We start from the raw sequence: 23,033 nt of genomic DNA on the forward strand, positions 1-23,033 counted from the left end.
TATCCAGTTAGTCTAATGAATTATGTTCTTGGTATTAGGTAACTTGGGCAGGTAATCCCCTTTTATTTATCTTAATTTTCAGTGCCTATGCTGTTTTCAAAGGCCAGAAATAGACATCTGGCTATATGTGTGTATCCAGTTGCCTACAGGTTAGTTAGTACATTAAGCAGCACAGTTGAATCACTGCTAAGCGTGCCAGTCCTTTGCTGCAGGGTCTGTGTGATGCTGAGGAAGAAGGGGCTGGGCCTGGAAGGTGGGGTGCAGTTGAAAGGCAGGAGCCCGAGCAGCACCTCCAACTCTGTTGTTGACGAATTGTCTCATCCTCTCACCCTTTCATTACGAGGTCTTAGTCTTTCCTCCCAGTAACACTGGGACAATGAGGCAACTGTGCCAAAGCTTTCAGCATTGGTAAGGGGATATTTAAGGACTGCTGGTATATTTGAATTTAGAAATGTTAGTGCCATTCCATAATTGGAGGAGAGGCTCCATTTGAATTGGAATTTAAGCTAGGTTACAGGAAAATGTTTATGTTGAAATTTTTCATTTCCCCCAAATTGAAACCCCTATTTCTGATACTAAACAACAGATTACTGAATTGAAAGTATTAGCTTATGTACCCCAACTTTATGCATTTGAGAACCCACCCCATTACTTATTGGTGGAGCTTCTTTAAACAAACAAAAGGAATCCTTTAACAGTATTACCAGCTAGACTGAACTAACAGATTTCACTTACTCAGGGCAAGGGGGCTTGTGCAGCTGCAGGTTCCTACAGGTGCTAGGATATCATCCTGGTTCATGTCTGCACAAAGATGAGCTGGTGATACTTCATCTGTTTTTAGGGTATGATTGATTCTAAGCTCCAGTGTCCTTTGCTATTTCTGTTTCTGGATAGATAGAAAGTACATCTGCGACCCTGCCCTTCAGTTTATGAAGTGCATGGGACTTAAGGTCGTTTAACCTCCCTCTCCCCTTTTGTCCCTGCCGTGCCTGCTTGTAATTTTGACAGCCATCACCCAGCTGCCTGTGAGCTATGTGGCAGAAAGAACCTGATGCTAAATGACTAGTAGGCAGACCAGAACTGCTTCTTAAATTCCAAAATACAAGTATTAATCATTAAGCTGAAATCAGAACAAGCCATTTCAGCTCAAAGGGTTTTTCTTTTCTAGAAAGCTTAAAACATCTGCAAAGAAAAACTTAATGTTAAAGTGCAGTCTTAGCTGTAAGCCTGGTCTTGGTGAAATCAGCAGTCTCCAAAGAGTTAAAAATATAGCTGGTAAGAGGAGATTTTGTTTTAAAAGCAGTACTGTGAATCATTAGCTATCCCGGAGGTCCACTCCCTTTGGAATTGAGACTTGCTGTCTTCCGAAATCCCAAATGAAGAATCACCTGCTCCAAAACCACATTAAATTGTTGCACTCTCATGTTGTTTCAGGCTTATGGATGAGCTCCCAGATTCAGTGATGGAATGGGATTCTTCTGGAAGCAGCTGTAGTAAGTGTACTTGCACTATGTACCATATAGTTCTTTAGACTGTTACAAAAAGGACTTTAATGTCTTGCTCTATTTGGGGGAAGCAGAAGATAAGTGAAAGTAACACAAATTTAACAAAGCATTCAGTTTAAAATCTTAAATGCAATTGCTAAGTTTTGCACCTTAAGGCAGGTGCCTTCACCAGGCCTGAGTCCCTGCAGTATTACTGGGCTCTGGTCTTAGGGCAAACTGTAGTGTGCAAGCAGAAGTCATCCTTGAATCAAGCCCTTGAAATCAAGCCTGCATGAACCACTCTTACACATACCTATCCAACAGAAGAATTCAGCCTGCAGTATCTGTGTTTAGCTGATAACGCAGTAGTTACATAATACTCATTGTTAGATTATGTCACACTCGTTAATTCAGGTTGCAGTTTAATTGAACTAATATTCCTTACTTCAGTGGAACTGGATCAGGCCCTTCATGTACAAGCTTATTATATTTTAAGCATTTTTAGCTCAAAGGCTTGTTTACTGCAGAGGAAGAAGGTAACTTCCGGATGCTGTTGAATGCTGGTCACTCTGCAATAAATGACTCTTGTTGATTACTGATACAGGATACTTGGGATGCTTAATACTTTTATTGCAGGAACTCTTTTTCTGCTACTTTCCTGCATTATCCCATAAACAAGTATGAAGCAGATGAAATGGATGTTGGGGGCTAAATTTTCATCCCCAGTGTGTGGTAGCATAAAAATCTTAATCAGTCTCATCTGTGATGTATGCCATACTGTGACATGAGGGATCTTAGCCATACGTAATCCAAGGTGTTAGGAGGCAGGGACTATCTTAGAAGTAGCTCTTAGTATGGAAATAGTAAGCAACTGTCTACAAAAGGTTTATTGCTTAGTATTCAGAATTTGAAAAAGCAAGTGAATGGACAGTTTATCTTATCATATGTTTCTTCCTTCACTGAAATACAAAAGTATCTCAGGGAAAACACCAAATTTTCTTCACAGGACAGTATCTATTTTGATTTATTGACTTATTTTCATAGCATTTCTGTATTGGAATTATTGGAATGCATCATGTATTACATAAAATATATTCATGATGTGTATACATATTTAATAAATCTTTACTTCTGGGATTTTATCAGATGCTAATATCTGGTGTAGTACTCCAGTTTTAGGATACACTTGGGTCTTCAACTGAAAGAAAAGTTTGATCCACCCCCCCCCCCCCCCCTCATGTTTTTCCTAATAGCATTATTTCTGCCCATTCAGTGGTTTCCCTGTTTCTAGAACTGCTTGATAACGACAGCAAAATAATGCTGCTGTTAGACTGCTCTAGGATGTAATCTCAAAAACAATGTGTCCAAGTAGTAGAAGTATATATATAAAAAAAAAGTAGCTTTTTTCCAAAGCATTCAAAGTGTAATATCTATGCAGATTAAAATAGTGTTGTTGAGAGTAGTTAATATTTAGAGGGGTATAATGATCTATCAAATATAAAATACTTTTATACAGAACTGTCAATATTTGTCGGTAAATTATTTTGACTAATTTTTATACTTGGATAGCTTTCGGTACTATATGAATTAGTGCATGCGCATAAGAAGATATAGCACTTAAGGGTTAGCTTGTTTATCCAAGTCTATCTTTTCCTTTTCTCATCTCAAAAAGACAAGATAGTGTCAGTTCTGTGTTTTGAGTGTGTCTTCAGCTGAAATGGTGTCATCTTGTTTGGCAGTGTAGGATTGGCATCCATTTTGGAATTAAATTCTTTCTGAAGTTCTAGGTCTACAGCAAGTGAAATTTACATTAAAATATGCTTTACAGGTGAAATATCCAAGTTTTTGGCATGTATTTATGGCTTAGCTTATGATGAGAAGCCAAAGTATCAGGTGCTCAAGAAAATCCTGCTGGATGGACTAGAGTCAAGTGGAAGTCGCTACGATGGCCCTCTGGAATTTTCCGCTGCAGCCTGCACACGAACTCACTCTGCTGCTAAAGTGTCAAAAGTAAGAAAGACAGTTCTGGGATTATTTCTGACATCTGCTTGATTGTTGCTTTTTCTTTTGTAGAAGAGGAAATGGTTTAAGGTCTCAAAATGAGACTGACACAGCAGTTCTTTTGCCTTAAATACACCATGTTTGTTACTTCCTGTTTCCCCTGGCTTTGCTAAAAAGTGGGATGTCAACCCTTAAGGAGGAAGAACTGTCATGAGTCCTTTTGACCTACAGCCTTTCACTTCAAAGCAGTAGCTCTGTGGAGAATGATTTACTTTCAGGATAATGGGGAAGTAAAGGACTTTGTTCACTAACATCTTGAAGACAAGCCTGAATGCCAGGTTTTTCCTTCGCTCCAGATTAAAAGCAAAGTTACCTTTATTAGTGAAAGCATTTAATTCATTTTCTTGCTTTCAAACTGTTCTTTGTCGTTTGCCTTTAAACTCCTGCAGCCCCTAATGTGGAGGAGGTATTATTCTGGGGTTTAACTGTGTTATTGGTATGCAGTGCTATGTGATGGACTAACATGGAATTTTAAAACTGATAGCTATCGTGTTATATTTTCCTTTTGTACTTTTAAGTCTGAAATTGTACAGTTAATAAAACCATGTTTTAATAAGTGGAGATTGAGGTAATTAGCAGTCTTACTGGACTTGCTGTGAAATGTCAGTCCCATCATACCTCTGCCTTGAAACTCCCCGTATGCAAAAGCCCCGTTTCTGTCTCTGATGCGTGTGCAATAAGGCAGGGTCAGGGTACCATTCATTTTTAATATTTCTGGTGAACTTTGGACCATCACAAGTGTACGTGAGCCAAGAATGCAGGATGCAAACTAATGTGACTGATAGGCTGCTAGATGAATGGTGATTCAAGTATCAGTGCACAGATGGTTCTGATTTGCTGAGTTTTGTAGCTGCTGCAACTGAAGACATAAAATATCCTTCTAGTCATAAATTAGCTCTTTGGAAGCAAAACCTTGGCACCAGAGCTTTACAACCTTCAATTAGTAGGGAAAGAAGTATTTGAATGACTGTGGTATTGACATCTGTAGGCCTGCATAGTAATCATTCCTAATAGAAGAGAATATCTGTTTGAGGGGGTTTTGCATGGCTAATTAACCACCAGTGAGAATATGTAATTTTTTCATGATGTCCTGATTGTCACCTTTCTCTCATGATACAATTACATTTTATTGTAGCAAGTGCCTCACAAACCAATTGTCAGCAGTATTTACGTATTATGGAAAGCAGAACAAAAGTTCATGTTTAATAAAAAGGCACTGGGTTTTGATCTTGGTAATTACAGATACTTATTTTGGCAATTTTATTGACTTTTCTGGTTTTATTATTTTTTTTCTTTTAACAAAACCAAAAGCTGTTTCAGTGACAGTATTTCTCTTGCTATGATGGTGACCACTTTGTCCTCACTAATTTGAGAAGCTTTTTTTTAAAGTTTGTACTGTTTTCTGAACTGAATTGAAATATCAGGTAGCTGTTAACTGATCTCCAGCTGATCCTGTTGGATCTCTGGTTCACAGGAGTCTTTGATTTCTTAAGAGTCAGATACTGAATAGTAAATCTATTTTCTTCTTATTGCCTGGCCTAACACTTGACAGTATGCTGGCATAAAGGGTGATCCTGACCTTCCAGGCTGTAAAGGCTGCTGTAGCACTTGCTATTTGCAAGTGCACAACCCCACTGAAAAATCCATGAATGAGGAGTGTCAGTTATCAGCACTCTTGTGCTGTAGGACTACGCGGAATTGGTTTTGATGGCCAAGAACAAGATCAGAGAGAGAGTATGTCCGCATATTACTAAATCTTGGCACCTGTCATCACTTTTTCAGAGAAATTTTTAATGTTGAGCGTCTTGCTTCTTGGAATAGTAAGAATAGCTAGCACTGCAGCAATGATCACCTATTTCTTATCCGAGTATGTTTCTTCGACCAGTTCTGCTGCCTTACATAAGCAAGTTGCCTGTAACATTCTCTGCAGAACAGCTGCAGAAAGGAAATTTTAGGGTTATTCAGAGGACTTACGGAGTGCTTAAATACAAGCAGAGAGAGCAGATAACTGAACTTTCTCTAAATTTATTGCTGTTTTCAGAAAATCCAATTTTTCCATCTGTGGTTACTGGCTGCAGAGGATGTTCAAGGCCTGGTGCACTTTGGTGCTACAGTCCTGACAAAGTGTTCGATGACAGGCAGGCACTTCCCACTGCATCTCTTCACGGCCCTGTCTGTAGTTATCCTAGGTCTGACTCTTTTCATCTCTGCATTCCCTTTCCACCTCTCCTTTTATTCACCAAACACTTCTCCCATTAAAGAGGCAACCTAAGAATAGTGGGAGCCACTACAAACAATCCACTGTCTCCTCACTTCTTTGCTTATGAGCAGAATCTGACTCCAGATGACCTGTCTGATTCTACCTGTACCAGTTTGGTACACAGGAAAGAGGTGATTTGGGTTAATTCCCTTCTGAAGACCAGTAAACACCCATAAATACCAATAAGGTGATCCTGTAACATCAGCTCCTTGAAGATGTTGTGAAGAGGAATTGCTACAGAACATGAATTTTAAGATGCAGCTCCCTATATAGTATATGAGTCTAATCTTGAGGTCACATAAAAAGCCTAACAGTGGCTACATCCTGGTTCTTTGTTTCAATTGCACACCAAACATAGGTGATAAAATATTAATTGCATTAATTCTCAAATTTGTTTACCGCAGTTTTTGGCAGTGGCTAAATATTTTCAGCTTTTTCACCTGCAGTAAAAGTGCCAGCATTACGCCCAAATGAAGTATGGTAAGGCCAGCTGACTACCTGCTAGATTTTGTAGGTTTTGTATTGAAAAGTAATTACATCAATACCAACCTGTAATTTTTATTAGTGTGGACTATGGTAATTTTTAGGCATAAAATAAATATTTTCACAAGTGCTCCAAGTCCTGTTTTGAAACTGGTGTAGTCATTTAAAGTATGTATACATTGTGAAGATACCAGGGGTTGCTGGCAACAAGCTCAGCAGTTCTTGCATGGCGCAGTGTGGTGCCCTGATGCAGAGAAAACAGCTTGGGCCCCTGCATTCAGATAACTGTTAGTGTGGCACAGAGCCTCGCCTGTGCAATTCCATTGCTCAGGGCTACCTATAGCGTTAGGTCCCGAGGTAGACTGTTTGAAACTAGCTTGAGTTGTTCAGAACAGATACACCTTTATGTTCCTAAAGTTAGTAATTTTCACGGAGCAGAACTATACAGATTATATTCTTAAGAGGTGTTTTGGATTAAACAATATATGAAGTGCCTGCTGGCACTTTCAACGGTATTTAGTTTGTGCAGTTTCTATCTCCTGTATGTATTTAATTTGCAGAATAAAAAAGCAGCCCATTATTTCTTTTTTAGCTGGTATATTCAGATACAGCTGCTGCATAGAGGACCATATGCAAACATTACAGTTACAGAGTTATTAGTGTGCCAGAAGTACCAAAGGCATGTGGCATACAGCCTGTGTTTTGGCTACATTTGTCTTCCAAGTTACAAAAGCCAAAACCAGACATCATTTGATACTTACTGCTTAGAGCAGCACTGGAAAAAACTTGCATTAACTCCTGCAACTATTCACTGTGTATTCCCCATTTACGTTTTAGGAGACTGTAGAAGAATATAAGCCTTAACTCTTAAATTAGATTACCCAATTCAGAAGACTTAGCGATTATCTTACTTTAGAGAATTTTGCATTTGACTCAATCCAGTGATACAAAATGCATTCAGCTCTACTTGTTAATGAAACAAACAGTGACTTACTGGCATCATTCCCAATAAAGGCTATTAGTGAATGTTTTGAAATGTATAACTGAAGTTTATTTTATAGCATACTTCGCAAATACAGCACAGCTCTAACTTCGTACTGTTTGAAGAAGACATTTATTGATAATTAAAATGCTGAAAACAATTCTTTTGAGAAAGATAAAAGCTTACTCTCATTCTGTGTTCTCAGAACTGAAGACGGAACATTTTTCTTTTTGAAATACTGACTTTTTTTCACTATACAGAATTGTTCACTGTACATCAACAGGTTCGCTTACCGAAGCCTATGCCAAAGCCAGTTCAGCAGAAGCAAAAAAAGATGGAAGGTGAAGAATACGTCTGTCAAAACAAAGCCCGTACTGGGGTAACAGGCAAACGACTCCAAGATGAAGAAAAGCCAACCAAGTTTAACAGGATGCTTCACCAAACGGAGCCTCAGCAGGTGAGGATTTGGGCATCGCAGTAATGCATGGTATCTCCTGGGAGTTTGTTTGCTCTGTCAGCTCAGTGTCCACCTTTTGGGGTTGGCAAGGGAAAAAAGTGCTTGAAAAAAGCCAGGAGCTACATCTCATACTCCAGAACTTGGCATACGCTTACTGCCTTGTATTATTCCAAGCCTAAAACTCAGAGTTTCTTGTAAGCCCAGGAAATAAGTGCAGAGAGGGCACTAAACTTACCTGTCTCAAACCTGACAGGTCCAAGTATCGGAATGGTACCTGTGACAATTTTGAACGTTACTGAATTCTTGTCAGCATACAGAATTACTGTCTGTACATCTACAGGTTCACTTACCAAAGCCTTCACCAAAGCCAGTGCAACAGAAGCAAAACACAGTGAAAGAGGAAGAATGTAACTGCTTAAGCAGGCCCCATGCTCGGGTAACACACCGGCAATTCCAGGCTGAAGAGAAGCTAGTTAAATTCTACACTATGATTCAGGAGACTGAACACCCACAAAAGGTGAGGTTTTTGGTGTTACCTTAGAACAGTCATGGCACCCTGCAAGAGAAAGATCAGCTTTTCTCAACATAAGTGTTTAAAAAAACCCACAAACCCACCACATGACCACAAACAAATCCTAAACTAAATATATGCTACAAACACTAAAAGTCTGTGTATAGTTGCTTGGTCATACTATTCCCAAACTACCACCCCTGGTTTTTTATAGTTTGATAGTAAAACACCGCACTTTGAGTACTGCGCCAGTGTGCCTGCCCAACAGATAAAGGTGCTGGGGAAACAACAATCTCCGTTTGTGAACCCTGTTGTTTTCTTGGTAGAAACTTACTTTAGTAGTTTCCTTTTCTACGTAGTGGAAAACTTCATAGCACTCTTAATTAAGTTCTTAAATTCTGACTGTTGAATCTGAGGATTTTAGTAGTTAACTAACTCATCTCAAATATTATTGGTAATTTACTGCATAAAAGGGTTGAATGAATGTATTCAGTCTCACTCTTCAACTGTACATGAAAAAGTGTTAGTAAAAATAATGCAGAATAAAGTACACCTTAGTAATCAATATTGTGCTCCTTTTCTATAGGGTTTATGTATACTTCAACAAAGAGATTCTACCCTGTTTGTTTCTTTCATATAGAAAAATAACTTGTTAAATGAGGATGATTTCTAATAAGCACAAAAATGCAACTTTAAGGATAGCTTTATTATTAATCTAAAATTCTTTGCTTCAAGCAGTTTGCTGATCACTGCCTGGAGACTCTGGTACAAGCTAGGAGAGTGAAGCAGAAAAAGCACAGCTGTACCTGAGAGCATCAGGCAGTAAAGTGGTGAGCAGAACAATTTTTGGAGATGTTTTGGCTGATAGCAAGGTAGACAGATTCTGAAAAGTCTCTCGAGTCCTGACACAACAGTGACTCAAAGTAACAAATATGATTTTGTAATATGAAGGTATTGCAGTACTACTTCCTAGTCCTCAAATGTAACATTTAAAAGATATTGGCAAAAAAAGGTAGCAAATTCTTCCCCCAAATCTCCTCCCTCCTCTAATTTTGTGTAAAAGCTACCATCGTCCTAAGAAAGAAGCCAATATGGAAAAGAGAGCCACATTTAGGTTTCCAACATGGCATAAGAAAAAAAAAAAAGAGCTAGTATAAAATCCCCCGTTTACTTGAACAGTAAGCACACAACATGGATTACAGATCTTGACGCTGGAGAGTAACTTGGGGATTCATGCTTCCCAACTTTTTGTGGGAGGAATGAAATGCACATTCTTGCAGAAAAGGGACCAATCACTGGTCTAGTATTTAGATTATATTTGTGTTTTGATTTAGTCTTTATAAAGGAGAAGCTGCTACTCCAGTATGATTAGTAGTGCTGCATTGATGTAGAATAGTTCTGTGGTACTCACTGAATGTTATGCATAATAGGGGAGAGTTAAAACAGATGTCAGATAACATTTAAGTTATTCAAGTGAGAAACTGGAGAAGGAAAAAAAGGCAAGATTGTATTAGTTTCATTTTGCAGACTTCCTCTCAATTTCTTTCACATAATTTAGGAGGCTGGTAAAGGAAAGCTATATAGGAAGTTTTAGAGTACTGAGGTTATGAAAATTCAGGAGGATTCTTCAGGCACAAAGCAGGGAAAAAACAATGGTTCATGCAGGAACTAGAGTGGCGAGAGGCTGTCGCGCGTTCTCCAGAGAGCAATTCCAAACCCTTTGGGTAGGCAACTGCCTGCAGTAGTAAACTGCAGGCACCTCACTCTAAGTTAAGACACTTAGATAGGATGGCCACCCTGTTGCCATTAACAGACAATGCAGTTAACTGTCTGAATACAGAACTTGGAGGGAAAGTTCTCTTTCTCCCTGGTTTTTTATCTTTTGGGGAAGTCCATTCAGAAGAACATCATGTAGCTGGGACAATGAACGAATTGAGTGTGTCTGCTTAGTAAGATGCTACTGGAAAGCAGTTAAAGTGTAGGTATAAATTAAACCAAGAAACATTTCTATGCTGAAAGGGGAACACCTGACCGAGAGGAGTAGGACAAGAAGGGTAGGATGCTTATGAGAGACAGGACAGCTAGACAACCTGGGGAAGAGAGAACAAGGCAATATCTAGAAAATACATGGAAACAACAAAAAGCAGAGAAGAAAAAACCTGTGAGCTGCCCTTGTGTTGGACGTAATAGTATCTTTCTATCAGTTGGAGCCCATATTTAATTAAAAGAAAAGAAATAGACATGTCTGTCACCAATTTGAGAGAGGAATAAAACAGGAAGGCAGGAAATTTCTATTAGAGAAATAGAATTTACATTATGAATTTTCATGAAGAAAACTACATTGCTAAGGTTGAAATTGAGTGGGATGTATTGGTAAAACATAACATATTGCAAATAGGATCATGGAAAGGAAACCAGAGGTAGACATTTTTCTAAGGGACAATAGAAAATATGGCCAAGTCTTGGATAGATGAGAAACAGAATCATAGTGTTTGGGGATTCCTTTCAGAAATGGAGATCAAAAAGGTAAGCCAAGGATGACATTGCTTCTGGAGACCTAAAAAGGCCCCAACCACCACCCTATCCAACTAGAACAAAATCCTCACTACTCGCATATTTATGCTGTGATAAAGCAGGAGAAGTTTAGCTTCACTAGGAAAACCAAAAACTTACACAAATTAAAACAGCAAATCAGACTTCAGAGTAATGTCTAGGGTTTCCAGGCTAAACTTTATTAGCAGGACCACTGTAAAGACTTAAAATATTAACATTATTTGGAAACAAGTTAAAGATATAGAAGGATTTCAGCTGTTGACCTCAGCAATAGAGTATGTCTCCTTAGACGGTGTTTAATCATACCTAATGTTGTACACTTAATATACAATATACTTATACCTGCAAATCCCAGAGTTAAGACTTTGTAAGAATTGTCTTGCTTTCTCTAGGATAATTTAAATACCTAGATGTTGTCTTTCGCGTCTTTGTTTTTCCGATTCACACTCGCTTATTCAATATTAAGTTTGCTATTACCGTATTTATTTTCTTTTCCTGCAGAAAGACACTGCAAGAGAATTACTACCATTCGACCCCCAAGCAACATTCTCAGAATCCAAAAAGAAACACAATCAACTCTTAACTACAGATCATCCGCTATCACTGCAAGAAACTGATTCTGACATCACTAGTCCTTCAATGTCCATTATATTTAGGCTTGCATTTACTGACGAAACATACCACTACAGTATAGCTATACTTGTACTTCTGCTACTAATATTACTTTCCTTGTATTTTCTTTGATGTCACTGTTTCAGTGTCTTCAGTGTAAGTGCAGCCATGTGCCCATCACACAGTTTTTCCCTCAAAGTTTCTTCACTGAAGATTTCAGCGTCAGTGGCTTGAAAAAGATTTTTTTAAATAATACTGTCAATACATCTCTTTTACAGGCAAGTTCTCTTAAACTTTCCAAATCTGCACTCAATAGTTATGTATGCATTAAGCTATTTGTACAAGGCTGTTTCGTGTTACAAATGTTAAAATGTTGGGATTCTTTTTTTTTTTTTTTTTTTTGAAAGTGGACCTTTACTACAGCAACATTAAAAAAGTATCATGGAGTAAAATGGGGCGTGATATTTAATTACTCTCACTAGTATGTTGATAACTGGTATGTAGCTGTCTTTATACTGTTTCAGAAAACCTTTAGTTACATGGTGATGCATTAAATGCATGGGAATTTAAAGCTTTCCTCTCTTTATGCCAATGTGTAAAGGGAATATAGTAGCCACATACTCTCTTTTACAACTGACTTAGTCTGTGGTAGCTTACATAAAGACGCAACCTAACAATTTAGTTCAATCGCTCATTTTCATGAGATTTCCTTACCTTATTACAATATGGACATTCACCAAAGATGACATTAAAACTCTGTCTGCTAGAAGGAAGACTTTGTAGCCACTGCAACATAAGTAAGTGGATTAAAATTCACATTTGTCCCACATCAAATTTTAAGAACAATCTATTACCAGGGTTTTTTCCAAACAGAGTTCAGTTGATCAACACCTGACACGGGGTGTGTCAAGTCAGAGTCTGTATAATCACAAAGTGAGGCAGGTTCCCTTCCACAGGGAGCCTATTTATGAATTGTGGATTAGGAGAGAAGAGGAAGCACAGTGAATGCTGTAGCACTCCTTAAAGGATTTTGCTTCATCTTAAATTTCAGTGGGCAATGCTTACTTTCTAGACTCTGTCAGTTAATGGGCAAGTCTGTCCCATTAATTACTTTACCTCATAGAGGCAAGCCTGGTGAAAAGGTTGTCCGCATCGGGGATCATCACACACTTGATCTGGAGTAGTGCCATTGAGTCGATAGGCATAGCAGATTCCACAGTCCTTAGCAAAATCCTTAAAACACAACATGTTTTAGCTTGCAGTACAGCTGAAGGGAAGAAATAGGGCTGGTAACACAGAAAACACGTTCATCTATTTGTCTTTGCTTTTGCGGTTTTTGTTACTTAGAATTACTAAGTATTTTGCCTTCAATGTATATGTTTACACCGTTATGGCATAAAGAGTGAGATTAGGTGCTGGACGTACAAGACTTTAGTAGGTTCTATTTTATCTTCTCACTGAATTACATCGAGTTTGACAAGCACTTTCATACTCTTGGGCCCCATTGTTTCTTTTTTATTAAACACAATGATTTGTCATTACGTTTGGACATTAGACACAAGACCTCAGTCAGATATTAATTTAAAATTTCACAAGTTGAAAGCGAAGCTAGTAAATACAGCGTTGTCAAAAATTAATTCCAAGTTTTTTTGAAATGCACCAGTATTTGGACGGCCTCTTGTCCCTCTAAGGAGCTCTGCCTAATTAGAACTTAAGTCATCAACATCCGTAACAGAGTGTTTGGATTTTCCACATCTCATTAGCTACTCTGGAACTTCCTCTTTCCCTTTTAATAGTGAAGCCTGTTATTAATCGCCTTACTGCTATGAAGGCCACAGGAAAGTCTGCACCTCTAATCAAAGGTTAACAAGCTCTGACAATTGTTGCTTGAAGTTCAGAAGTCCTTATGACAATATATTAATCCAATTACCTCTCTTCGAAGTCTCTTTATTTTTGCTGGCAGTTATAAAGTGACTATTTAAATTTTACTTATTCAGAAATAACGACTGATGAATAACAAAAAGCAACTTACACTTTTTTCTAACACAGCACGAGATGGAAAATCAATTTCTAAGAGGTCTTTCAAGTTTTGCAATAAACTGATTTCTGGATCCCTGAAGGTGGGAGAAAGGGTGAGAAAAGTCAACACTAGGAATGGCAAATACCATTTCAGTTTCAAACCTATATTATTAAAGATGCTTACCATAAGTGCATATTGTTGTTCAGCTTAATTCTCAAAGGGTTGACCACTGCAAACAATGTACATAAATAATTACATCATCTTTATGATTCCCTTCGCTCCCCCACCCAATTTAACCTCTCATATTTCAGCACTGAAGGGGAAGGCATAGGTCAGGGGTTCTTTAATTATTTAAGGTACCCAAGTCAAAGACTGCTCTTAGTTTTCAGTTTGGGGAATTCATTACACTAATATTTAAAACATCATACTGTTGAAGATATGATCGTAGTTACCTTAAAAAGTTGGTAAAAAGCTGTGGGACACAGAATAAGAGACTTAAATATTCCCAAACACTATTAGGACATATGTAGTAATTTTATTTTTAAAGAAAATTACATTAAAATATAAACATAGTTAGGTAATCACCTGTAGAGGATAGAGTTCCCTCCAAACTGTGCTAGGAAAGCACTGGAAAAAAGTGTCACTCACAGAGCAAACCAGCATGCTATGGATTTAGGCTGTTAAAAACCCCAGCATCTACTGTGTAACACTCTCCTACACACGTATTCAGCTTAATTCCTGGCTCTGCTTAAGTAACGTTTACCCCAGGAGTCTGACATAGCTTACGCTACTATCTGCTTGCCAGAGATCAGATTCTAGAAGAGAAACAAACGGTGTGTGTCTGCTGCCTTACCGTGATCTGCTCCAAGAAAATAACACTCAGGGAGCATGCTTGGATGCCGAGGATCTACCTCTATGGTCACAGAGACATTGTTCCCTACAATGAGAAAGCAAGTCAGTCATAGGGGAAGCTTTTCTTTGTAGTCAAGTATTTGAAAATGGAAACATTAACCTTTTTTTAAAAGCAGTTTTAAGTTGGTTAATTCAGGCTGGTTTTCATTGCAGTAAGTGATTAAAAAGTTGGTAGGTATCCAAATAAACTGTACAAAATATTAGTATATATTAAATATTTCAGTTTCAATGGACTGTAATTAAAAATAGCAACTGATTAAAAAAACCTGCCAGTCTTGCATTTCTTTTAGACTAATCTTAACCCAACACTTAGACTTGTTTCTGAATAATCAAACTCAAGCTGGATGGCATAATCCACTTGAAATCTTAGTGAAATTTTAAAGGTAGTAAGGAGGTAATTGTTATTAATTCCTCATTATCCCTTACAGTCAAAGAGAGAAGCATAAAGACCCTATTAAGCAGTAAAAGTGTCGTGTGTGTGTGTGTGTGTGTGTTCCAGCATACTCCTGGACTGAGTGAACAATGGCATATTTTTGAAATAGCAAATACTTTTTCTTTTACAAGATAGCCCATCATCCTCCTAAGGTCTGCTATTCATAAGGGGCAAGCAGCTCAAAAATGTTCTGGATCCAGGTTAAAAACCTCACAGCAAATTCTCATCTAAATAAAACCAGGTGAAACCTGACATTTTTTGTAATAAAGAGGTACGTTAGGCTTGCCCTCCTTGAAGGGAGGAATGACTGAAATCAAAGTTTAGTCATAACTGTTGTTCATCACAATCTTCAGGGGGCTCAAAGCCTTGTACTGCCCTCCACTGATGTAACGTGAGGTGCTTTTTGAGGCACTTCTTTCCTTTTCATTGGTCTGTGTCAAAGTACAGCAGAACCAAGATAAAGCCACCCTGACTGCACGCACACACACAAAAGAAGTGTTGTCCAACCCATGTCATTTTAGCCAGTTGCTGAACTTTTTCTGTCCCTCCCTCCACCCCCAATGAAGAAGCAGCCTCAGCACCCCACTAGCTCCTTTCCTTCTTCAATCATTCTTGCCACCTGTTTCAGGGACAATGTAGGTCTACTTTGGTCCATTGTATGTTCTCAGATTTCTACAATGTGCTACTGATATTTTGGATTTAAGCTAAAAATTAGAACTTTTCTTTCAAAGATACACTCCGCCCCCGCCCCCCATTTCTAACCTCTGACAGTGGCAAGTTTCTCCTTTACAATTACAAGACTCCTCATCCTATATATATTAAGACCTTGAGATGCCAGCCAATCAGCATGTGAATTAAGGTACTTTAACACTGTAAGCCTCCCATCTCCTCTCTTCTCTTATTTCTTTGTCCTTTCCACCTGCCTCTTTTAACCCCCTTTTCTCCCTTTTGACTGCACTCTTAACATTCCTCTCGCTCTTCCAGGACAGGATCAATCTAAAGTAATAAGCTGTTAAAAAACCCCTGGAATTTGTGAACAAGGGCTTCATCGAAGCTGATTTTTTTACAAATAACTGATTTTTTCTCAAGTTATCATGCAAGTCCTCAGTTTTTGACAGTTACATGTTCATAATTTACAAATACACAATATTTTCCTGCAGAAACTTTCATTTTATGTGACACCATAAAGTTGTAATTAATTTTCTGAACAAGTTTAGTATTCTCTGGGAGGTTATTTTTTTAACTACACAGAATAAGAGTTGTGTCTTGCTGGTTTTAAGTGCTACCTTTCATTTTCCTAACACTAACAAGCACCATCTGATTAGATAAGCAAAGCACAACAGCACCCTAAGTTTTATTTCTCAGACCCACTGTATTCCTTCAAATCTTTTCGTACCTATTGCAATTCTTCTTGTTGTAGCACTCTGTGTGGGATTTTCTGGCTCAAGCACCCATGTCTTCCCATCAATTTCATCCATGGCATCCCAGAATTCTTTCAGCGATTCTAATGCTGCCAGGAACTGGTTATAAATGTCGATTAAAGAGTTCTAAGAAAAGAAGAAATTTAAACAAGTTTCATATAGCTTCTACCTACAGCCATCAGAATATTTCAAAAACAAACTGTAGGTAATTTAAGAAGTGTTAAAATCTAGTTATGTATCCAGTTGTATCATGGTAGCATAAAAGGTTGAACCTCATAGTTTTTTTAACTGAAACAACACAGTGTTGTATCCTGAGTACAAATAAGTACTCTAATCCTGGTAGTTCTAACATGTTGTGATATGCTTACATCATACCTGGATTTGATAGTGTTTTACACTCCTTTGCAGAAACCTTTTCTGAAAACCGGTAACAACTATTAATTTGCCTTGTAACAAACTACTGTAAAATTACAGTAAAAATCATCATTATCTACTGTTAAACTTCTAACATTCTGGTATTTTGTCTCTACTTCAGCTGAGCAACATGGCAGTAGTACCAAATATAAATACACAGAAATACCCACATAACTAATGTGGCTTATTTATTTTTTAAAGACTCTAAGAAATATAGCCTAACAATGGCATGATTATCTCAAAATTAAGCAGTATAAAAACAGGTACTTAACATTAGATTTCAAGCCATGTAAGTATGGTAAGAGAAGAAGAAACCATCTAATAATCAGAGGATTACAACTCAAGGGATTTCAGTATTTGAGAGTGGATTAGATGGAATCAGAAAAATCTTTCATTATACAGGAGAATATACAGAACAGCAATGCAAAAGAAGTCTTTTTAAAATCATCACTGAGCACAAGAGAAGTAACTATTTCTACAGGGAAAGACTTATTCAAGCAGAGAAAACACTCAGCAGTCAAGTTAACCCCTTTCCAAATGCAGATGCCCAGAGGGTGCAGAACATGAATTCAGGGAACCAAAAGGAGGCGAAGGATGCACGAGGAGGAACGGAACGAGAGGAGTTCTATTTGGCGTAATGCTCCATACAGGTTTTGAGCCTGACGTCAGAGGGAATCGGTGGAGGAACTGGGAAGTGTCCTGACCTGACCAGCAGGAGAACAAGGAGCCATGAGAATGTGGCTTCCTGGGGAGAGATGAAGCTACGACAGGAAAAAAGTGAAGGTGTCGAGGAACTAGACAAGGGCGGCAGTGAAGAGAGATCAAGGGTGGGGGGAAGTGTTTTGGAGACAAACTCTTCCCGGATAACTTCCTTCTCAGATTGTTTGGTAGTGGGAAACTCAAGAGTGGAAAGAGAGGAATCATTTGGGAGCACCGAAGGGGATTTTGGAATCGTTTACACAGAACACAACTGACCAATTAAACACATGAGTAAAAGCAGGAAGGATAGGAGAGGACGGACAGGACTTCCTTCTTCAGTTAGGATAAAGAGATGGTAACATATGTTCTAAAACCCCCAAAAGATAACACAAAAATATTTCAGGTATCTTTTGGCCTGGGAAAGAGTTCTTGGGGTCAAAAAAGAAAAGCAAAGCAAGTGATCAGTTCTTAAAGAGGTATTTTTCTATAAATAACACAAAATATACATGGAATGGTTTCCTTTAATCTTTAGTGATTATGTTCTTCCTTTCTCACCTGGACAAAAAGAAGCAAATTATATGAACATTTTCAGATGAAGAAATATGATTTTTATATGTAATAAGTTTTTATATTTTACGCATACATATTTTAGAAAGAAACGGTGTAGCTTAGAAATAAAATGCTACATTTTTTCCTGCTGTTATTAAATTATATTAAAGTAGGAAAGCACTTAAGCAGAAAAGTGTGAATACTGCCAATCTCAAAATGTAACGCTTATTATCTTTAAAAGCATTTTGTTACTTTTATAATACCTGAAGTGATATAATAGTGTCAGTCACTTAACCACATCTTAGAGTATAATATCTTCATCTTAAGTACTATTATTTCCAGTATTTTAATAATTTTCACACAGTCCTGAAATGTGATCTTTTGTGCTCTGATGACACTTAAATTAATAGCATAATTTTCTGGTACTTGCAACAGTTGCTTTCCATTTTGATTTTTTACATTTTTCTATATCACATACAGATAAATCCTCTAATAATCATTTTTATCTTTATCTTCCGGGAATTCAAAGGGTTTCACTAGAAAAAAGAAACATCAAGGGATTATAACCCACAGATAAGTTTTAAAATCCAATTAATTTTAATACTAATTGTAATTTTTCAATGATGTTCCTTAAAAAGGTAGTTAAATCTTTTTTTTTAATGCACTGTTCATTTGATCTTATTTGCATGCTTCATTGATGTTGCCAGCTGTCTCCTGCTATATACATAAATGCATCTATAGCTATTTAAATACATCACATGCTTGTCATGCAAACCATGAAAACTGTAACGTTCCTTTTTATTTGATTAACCAACTAATTTTTGGTCATTGCCCAACACTCTTCCTAGAAAAGACTGCTATCATGTTTGGGTTTTTTTGTTTTGTGGGGTTTTTTTTGTCTACACTACACCAAGGTAGTCACTAATAATGTCAAACAGCACAAGCTCTTTGTTTCTTGGCAACCTTTGTACAAATGCATTAGAATTTGTATGAAATATGTCAAATATTCTTTGGAAAATAAGACATTCATAATTCAGGATATCATCGCTGGGTGCCCCGACTCTAAAAAGCACTAAGCAAAACCAAACTGGTTACTCCATCCTCTGTATCTGCTAGGGTTACCATGCTCATCAGGCAAGACATCCATTACAAAAACAGAGAACATTGTGACAGTTTAATCTTTCACAACAACTTAAAACAAAATGAAGATATTTTTAATGTGTAGCATCAACCTTGCATTTTATTTCTAACTACTGAGGATACTGTCATCAGCTGCCCATACGAGTAGTAACGACCGGCTAGCAGAGGTGAGGAAATACTAGTGCTGGAATAGTGACAAAACCTTAATGCAGTTTTTTGCGCAAGTGGATATCGCAGTCTTTTCTAACTTGCTCACATACTACTATCACCCCCCGCCCCCCCCCCCCCCCCCCCCTTGGGATTGCTGACATCTCTTGCAGTGGCTGGAAGGCGATCCCTCTGCAGCTGTGCTCCCTGATCCCCAGCCTGACCGGGCACTACTGAAGCCAGGGCAGAAGGCACTAGTGAGGGCACATGATTCTGACCAGACCTTCTCAAGCAAACCAACCGTGGCTGGGACAAAAATGTTTCTAAGATGGGGAATGGAGACTCCACCATTTGACAAGGTCAAAGAAGTTTTACAGGTTTAGACTAGCAAACCAGCCTAAGAGGAGATGCGACGATTAGCTACTGTTACCTGTGCTATGGTAGTTGTACGAGATACCGAGAGCTCAGGCTGGTTGAATTCACATTGGACCCATCAAATGTGAATTCATACCAAATCAGCAGCCGGAGCTGGCTTCCTCTCTCCCTTACAGTACTGAGGTCCTGAGAAGGCCCTCCAGTCCCAGGACACCTCATTACTTTCAAGTGGGAGCTTGGTAAGTTTTTGACAGAGATACGCTGCATGATTTAATGACCCCGTTCCCTTCAGCTCTCTACGATGACCACCACAGCAGCTGAGCAGCCCAAAAACATTATTTGGTTTACCATCAAAATGCATTTTTCACATTAGATGGCCTCATTCTGTATTTTCATATGGAAAGCCAAGAGACTGAGAAAATGTTAGTTGGGAACACTCAGCTTGAGATCCTTTCATCTGGCTTTAAGAGGACTGGTTTTATTAGAACATCACCTCCCGTGACCATAGTCATAGCTTTAAACACTCAACACTTCTCCAGATTTTTCACATTTCAAGTTGTGAGTGTAGAAAACAAAGAATACGATTAGTGACAACTCCTGAAAAAGCACTGTAAGTGACTCTCAGCACACAGTTTTCTCTCCCAACAAAGCATATATATTCAGCCTCAAAGGCCTTGTTATTCAAGGCTCTATGAGGGAAAAATCTGACACATAGCGAGTGACACAAGCTATACCAACATAGTCCTTTGGACTGAACAGCAATTTCATGTTAATTTGGAGGGCCATGATTCTGTGGCCTTCACTTCTGAAAACAGGTGTTTGTAGAGACTGGGTTAAATTGGTTATTTTACAGGAAAACAGACAAGTAAACATATCAACTGTGATGATTCCCCAGAAGTTTTCAAAAACTTTGACCCAAATGTTACCTTTGTGCTGTCAGGCTACATGTATCCTCCATCCAGTTCAACAACTAGTAGGAGACAAAGCACTTACTTTGGTCAGTGAAAATCAGGTATTCTGGACCTATCTGTTTCCGAGGGGAACATACTTTCACTGCTAGCAGGAAAGTCTCACGTAGTTTTGCAATGTTTGTTTCCATTTCAACCCTCTGCACCCTCGTCTCCATCTCATCACTGGTAGCTCTTCATGCCAATCCTTTCCTTCTTTTTTTACTTTACTCCAACTCAATCACCTTCCCAAGTTCACCCCTATTGCCCATACACTGTTTCCTTCAATTAAAGGATTAAGAAGGAATGGAAAAAAGTCACTCTACTCTTGGTCCTTATTTCTAGAGCCATAGAGGCTGGGAAGAATAAACAAAGTCTTGAGTCTGCTCCTGCCATAAAATCCATGAAGCCTTTCAGTAACTCTTAAGAAGTGCTATATGCCTATGTGGCTATTCTGCCAAATTTCAAACACCTGCTCCAAATCCTCAATGGACTAAACATTAACCAAGTAGTAGTAAAAATGTTCTAATTAAGGCAAATACAGCACAATTTATTAATTTTTTTTAAATATTAAAATGTGATCTTTATTCTGAGATTTTATTTTTTTTTGCTAAAATTCTTCCTCATACAAAATTTGCTTATCCAAAATTGAAACAACTGCAAAGCCTCCTAATGGAAAAGGTAAAGTAGCCTAAAATGCAGGTGCTGTTACTTGTTTGCCCTTTATGAATTCATAGGTAAAATACAGTTTAATAAAGCGAACAGTTGTTGACTGGAAAAGGGATCACCTGTATCACCTAAATAATTTATGATTCTTTAGATTTGTTCAGGAACTGTTCATTTCTCATAAACAGAACTTTAGCAATTTTCCCCCTCCTTAGCACAAATCAAAATGAGACACAACACTCTGAAATCTTTATAAAGTGTCTTGTCAACCATCTCCATTTTTTGTATTTATAGAGGCATATAAAGCTGGTGTCTGTGAAGCTCCTTCGCTAAGAAAAAGCACAATTATGATGCATTTTACTGTGTTTTCATCAAAATAACTGAATAACCTCGTTCATACCACTATACATTCTGAATCTTGTATTACTGTTTCATTGTTGGCTGGCTGCATGACCTCATTAGTCATTAATTTCCACTCTCATGACCTTCATGTAGCCAACCAGGTGGACAGTGGTCAGTATAGAAACAATACCCTGATGTGAGGGCAGCAGAATATAGATGCAGTGAAACTGCAGACCCACGCTTACAGTGTACGCTAAAATGTGGAGACAGCACATTTATCTGGTTATTTAGAAAAAGAATATAACTGAAATAAGTAGATGTTCTTGCACTTGTCATTGAGAAGCACTCTGCATTTATTTGGCACTTACAACAGTAGCAGCAGCAGCATTGCCCTTGGTGCTGATTTCTTACTACTCTAAAATGTCTCCTCTGAGCCAGAATACACTGGCTGTTGCTGATCATGCTGTGAGACACCTGCACTGGCTACTAGGCTTGTCATGACGCACAAAACCCTACCATCTTCAGCTTGACATTGTGCAAGTTATAATTATTCATCCAAATGAATATGTCAGAGCAGCAGCAGCAGACCTCTCATCAGAGCAAAAGAAAAATACATCAAAACATTATCAACCCAGCAGGAAGACAGGGACCATAAGGAAAATTACCCATTTTTAATATGGATGCCATAAAGCCATGTCTATTATTATACGGAGGGGAGGGAAAAAAAAAAGAAAAGGAAAGAAAAAAAAAAAAACCCAAAACAACCACCCAACAAACCCTCAAGTTTAAAGTCCACGAGCACTGAAAAGAACCTGAAATAGGCAACAGCACACACAGGGGGGTGGGGAAAAAAAATAATCAATTACCTGAAATTTATTTATATTTTCTTTCATAGGTGTTAAGATTCTAACAGTGCGATTGCATAAATTTAATTAATCCTTGCTGGTTTTTACATTAAAGATGACCAATAAATACTAAAATTTAAGACCTATCAGTATCAAAATTTCATGTTACTTTACTAGAAAATAGGTATAGCATGGAGGTTTTGCCTTTTAGGAACCAAAACTTTCAACCACTTGAGGACCTGCTAAATTCTGTTACCAGTGGTGTTTCAGCGTTACCTAAGCTTAACCCTTATTTTACCACGGCGTGAAGACTGCTCACTGCAATGATTTCTATATATTTTGAGAATAAACACAATTTACACAATTACTACAGGTATTTTTTTCCAGAAGTGTTAGGTTCATGTCACTCACACAGATAAGGTCAATTTTCAAAAAAGACTACAACTAAAGCATTTCTATCAGCAGAATGCACAGGTTGCTGGTATTTGGTTCAGTATTAAAAAGCAGGCTATCAGCAGCTAGAATTAGTATCTCATGATTTCAAAACCTGGTCTTCAGTTAAATACAAACATCTATTGTTCATGTTTTCAAATAGTTCACAGGTAATTCTAACTGTAAAAAGATTTTAAAATCTCAAGCATCAGAATGTCATATTTTTAACATTAGATTTTTACTTGGTTGTAGTGTCAATATTAATATATTCTCTCCCATCTTTAACTT

The 23,033-nt window shown here is 37.9% G+C and overlaps 2 protein-coding genes across 3 annotated transcripts in view; one reads left to right on the plus strand and one right to left on the minus strand.

Moving 5' to 3' along the window:
- The window catches only part of VRK2 (VRK serine/threonine kinase 2), a 46,329-nt gene extending 34,474 nt beyond the window's left edge, over positions 1 to 11,855 (plus strand). Inside the window, 7 exon segments of the mRNA XM_049799690.1 lie at positions 1,435 to 1,493; positions 3,313 to 3,494; positions 7,554 to 7,727; positions 8,068 to 8,244; positions 8,977 to 9,015; positions 9,018 to 9,068; positions 11,293 to 11,855. Coding sequence (XP_049655647.1) covers positions 1,435 to 1,493; positions 3,313 to 3,494; positions 7,554 to 7,727; positions 8,068 to 8,244; positions 8,977 to 9,015; positions 9,018 to 9,068; positions 11,293 to 11,535 — 925 coding nt within the window. The 3' untranslated portion in view covers positions 11,536 to 11,855.
- FANCL (FA complementation group L) overlaps positions 11,516 to 23,033 on the minus strand; it is a 32,008-nt gene continuing 20,490 nt past the window's right edge. For both annotated transcript variants that reach the window (XM_049799693.1, XM_049799692.1), the window contains exons 8-14: positions 16,165 to 16,315; positions 14,277 to 14,360; positions 13,607 to 13,652; positions 13,436 to 13,517; positions 12,520 to 12,636; positions 12,118 to 12,189; positions 11,516 to 11,632 (exon numbers count right to left, since the gene is read on the minus strand). In XM_049799693.1, coding sequence (XP_049655650.1) covers positions 11,597 to 11,632; positions 12,118 to 12,189; positions 12,520 to 12,636; positions 13,436 to 13,517; positions 13,607 to 13,652; positions 14,277 to 14,360; positions 16,165 to 16,315 — 588 coding nt within the window. In that variant the 3' untranslated portion in view covers positions 11,516 to 11,596. The remainder of the gene's footprint in view (positions 11,633 to 12,117; positions 12,190 to 12,519; positions 12,637 to 13,435; positions 13,518 to 13,606; positions 13,653 to 14,276; positions 14,361 to 16,164; positions 16,316 to 23,033) is intronic.

The sequence above is a fragment of the Accipiter gentilis genome, chromosome 5 (genome assembly GCF_929443795.1).
Source record: "Accipiter gentilis chromosome 5, bAccGen1.1, whole genome shotgun sequence".
In the NCBI taxonomy this organism is placed as follows: domain Eukaryota; kingdom Metazoa; phylum Chordata; class Aves; order Accipitriformes; family Accipitridae; genus Astur; species Astur gentilis.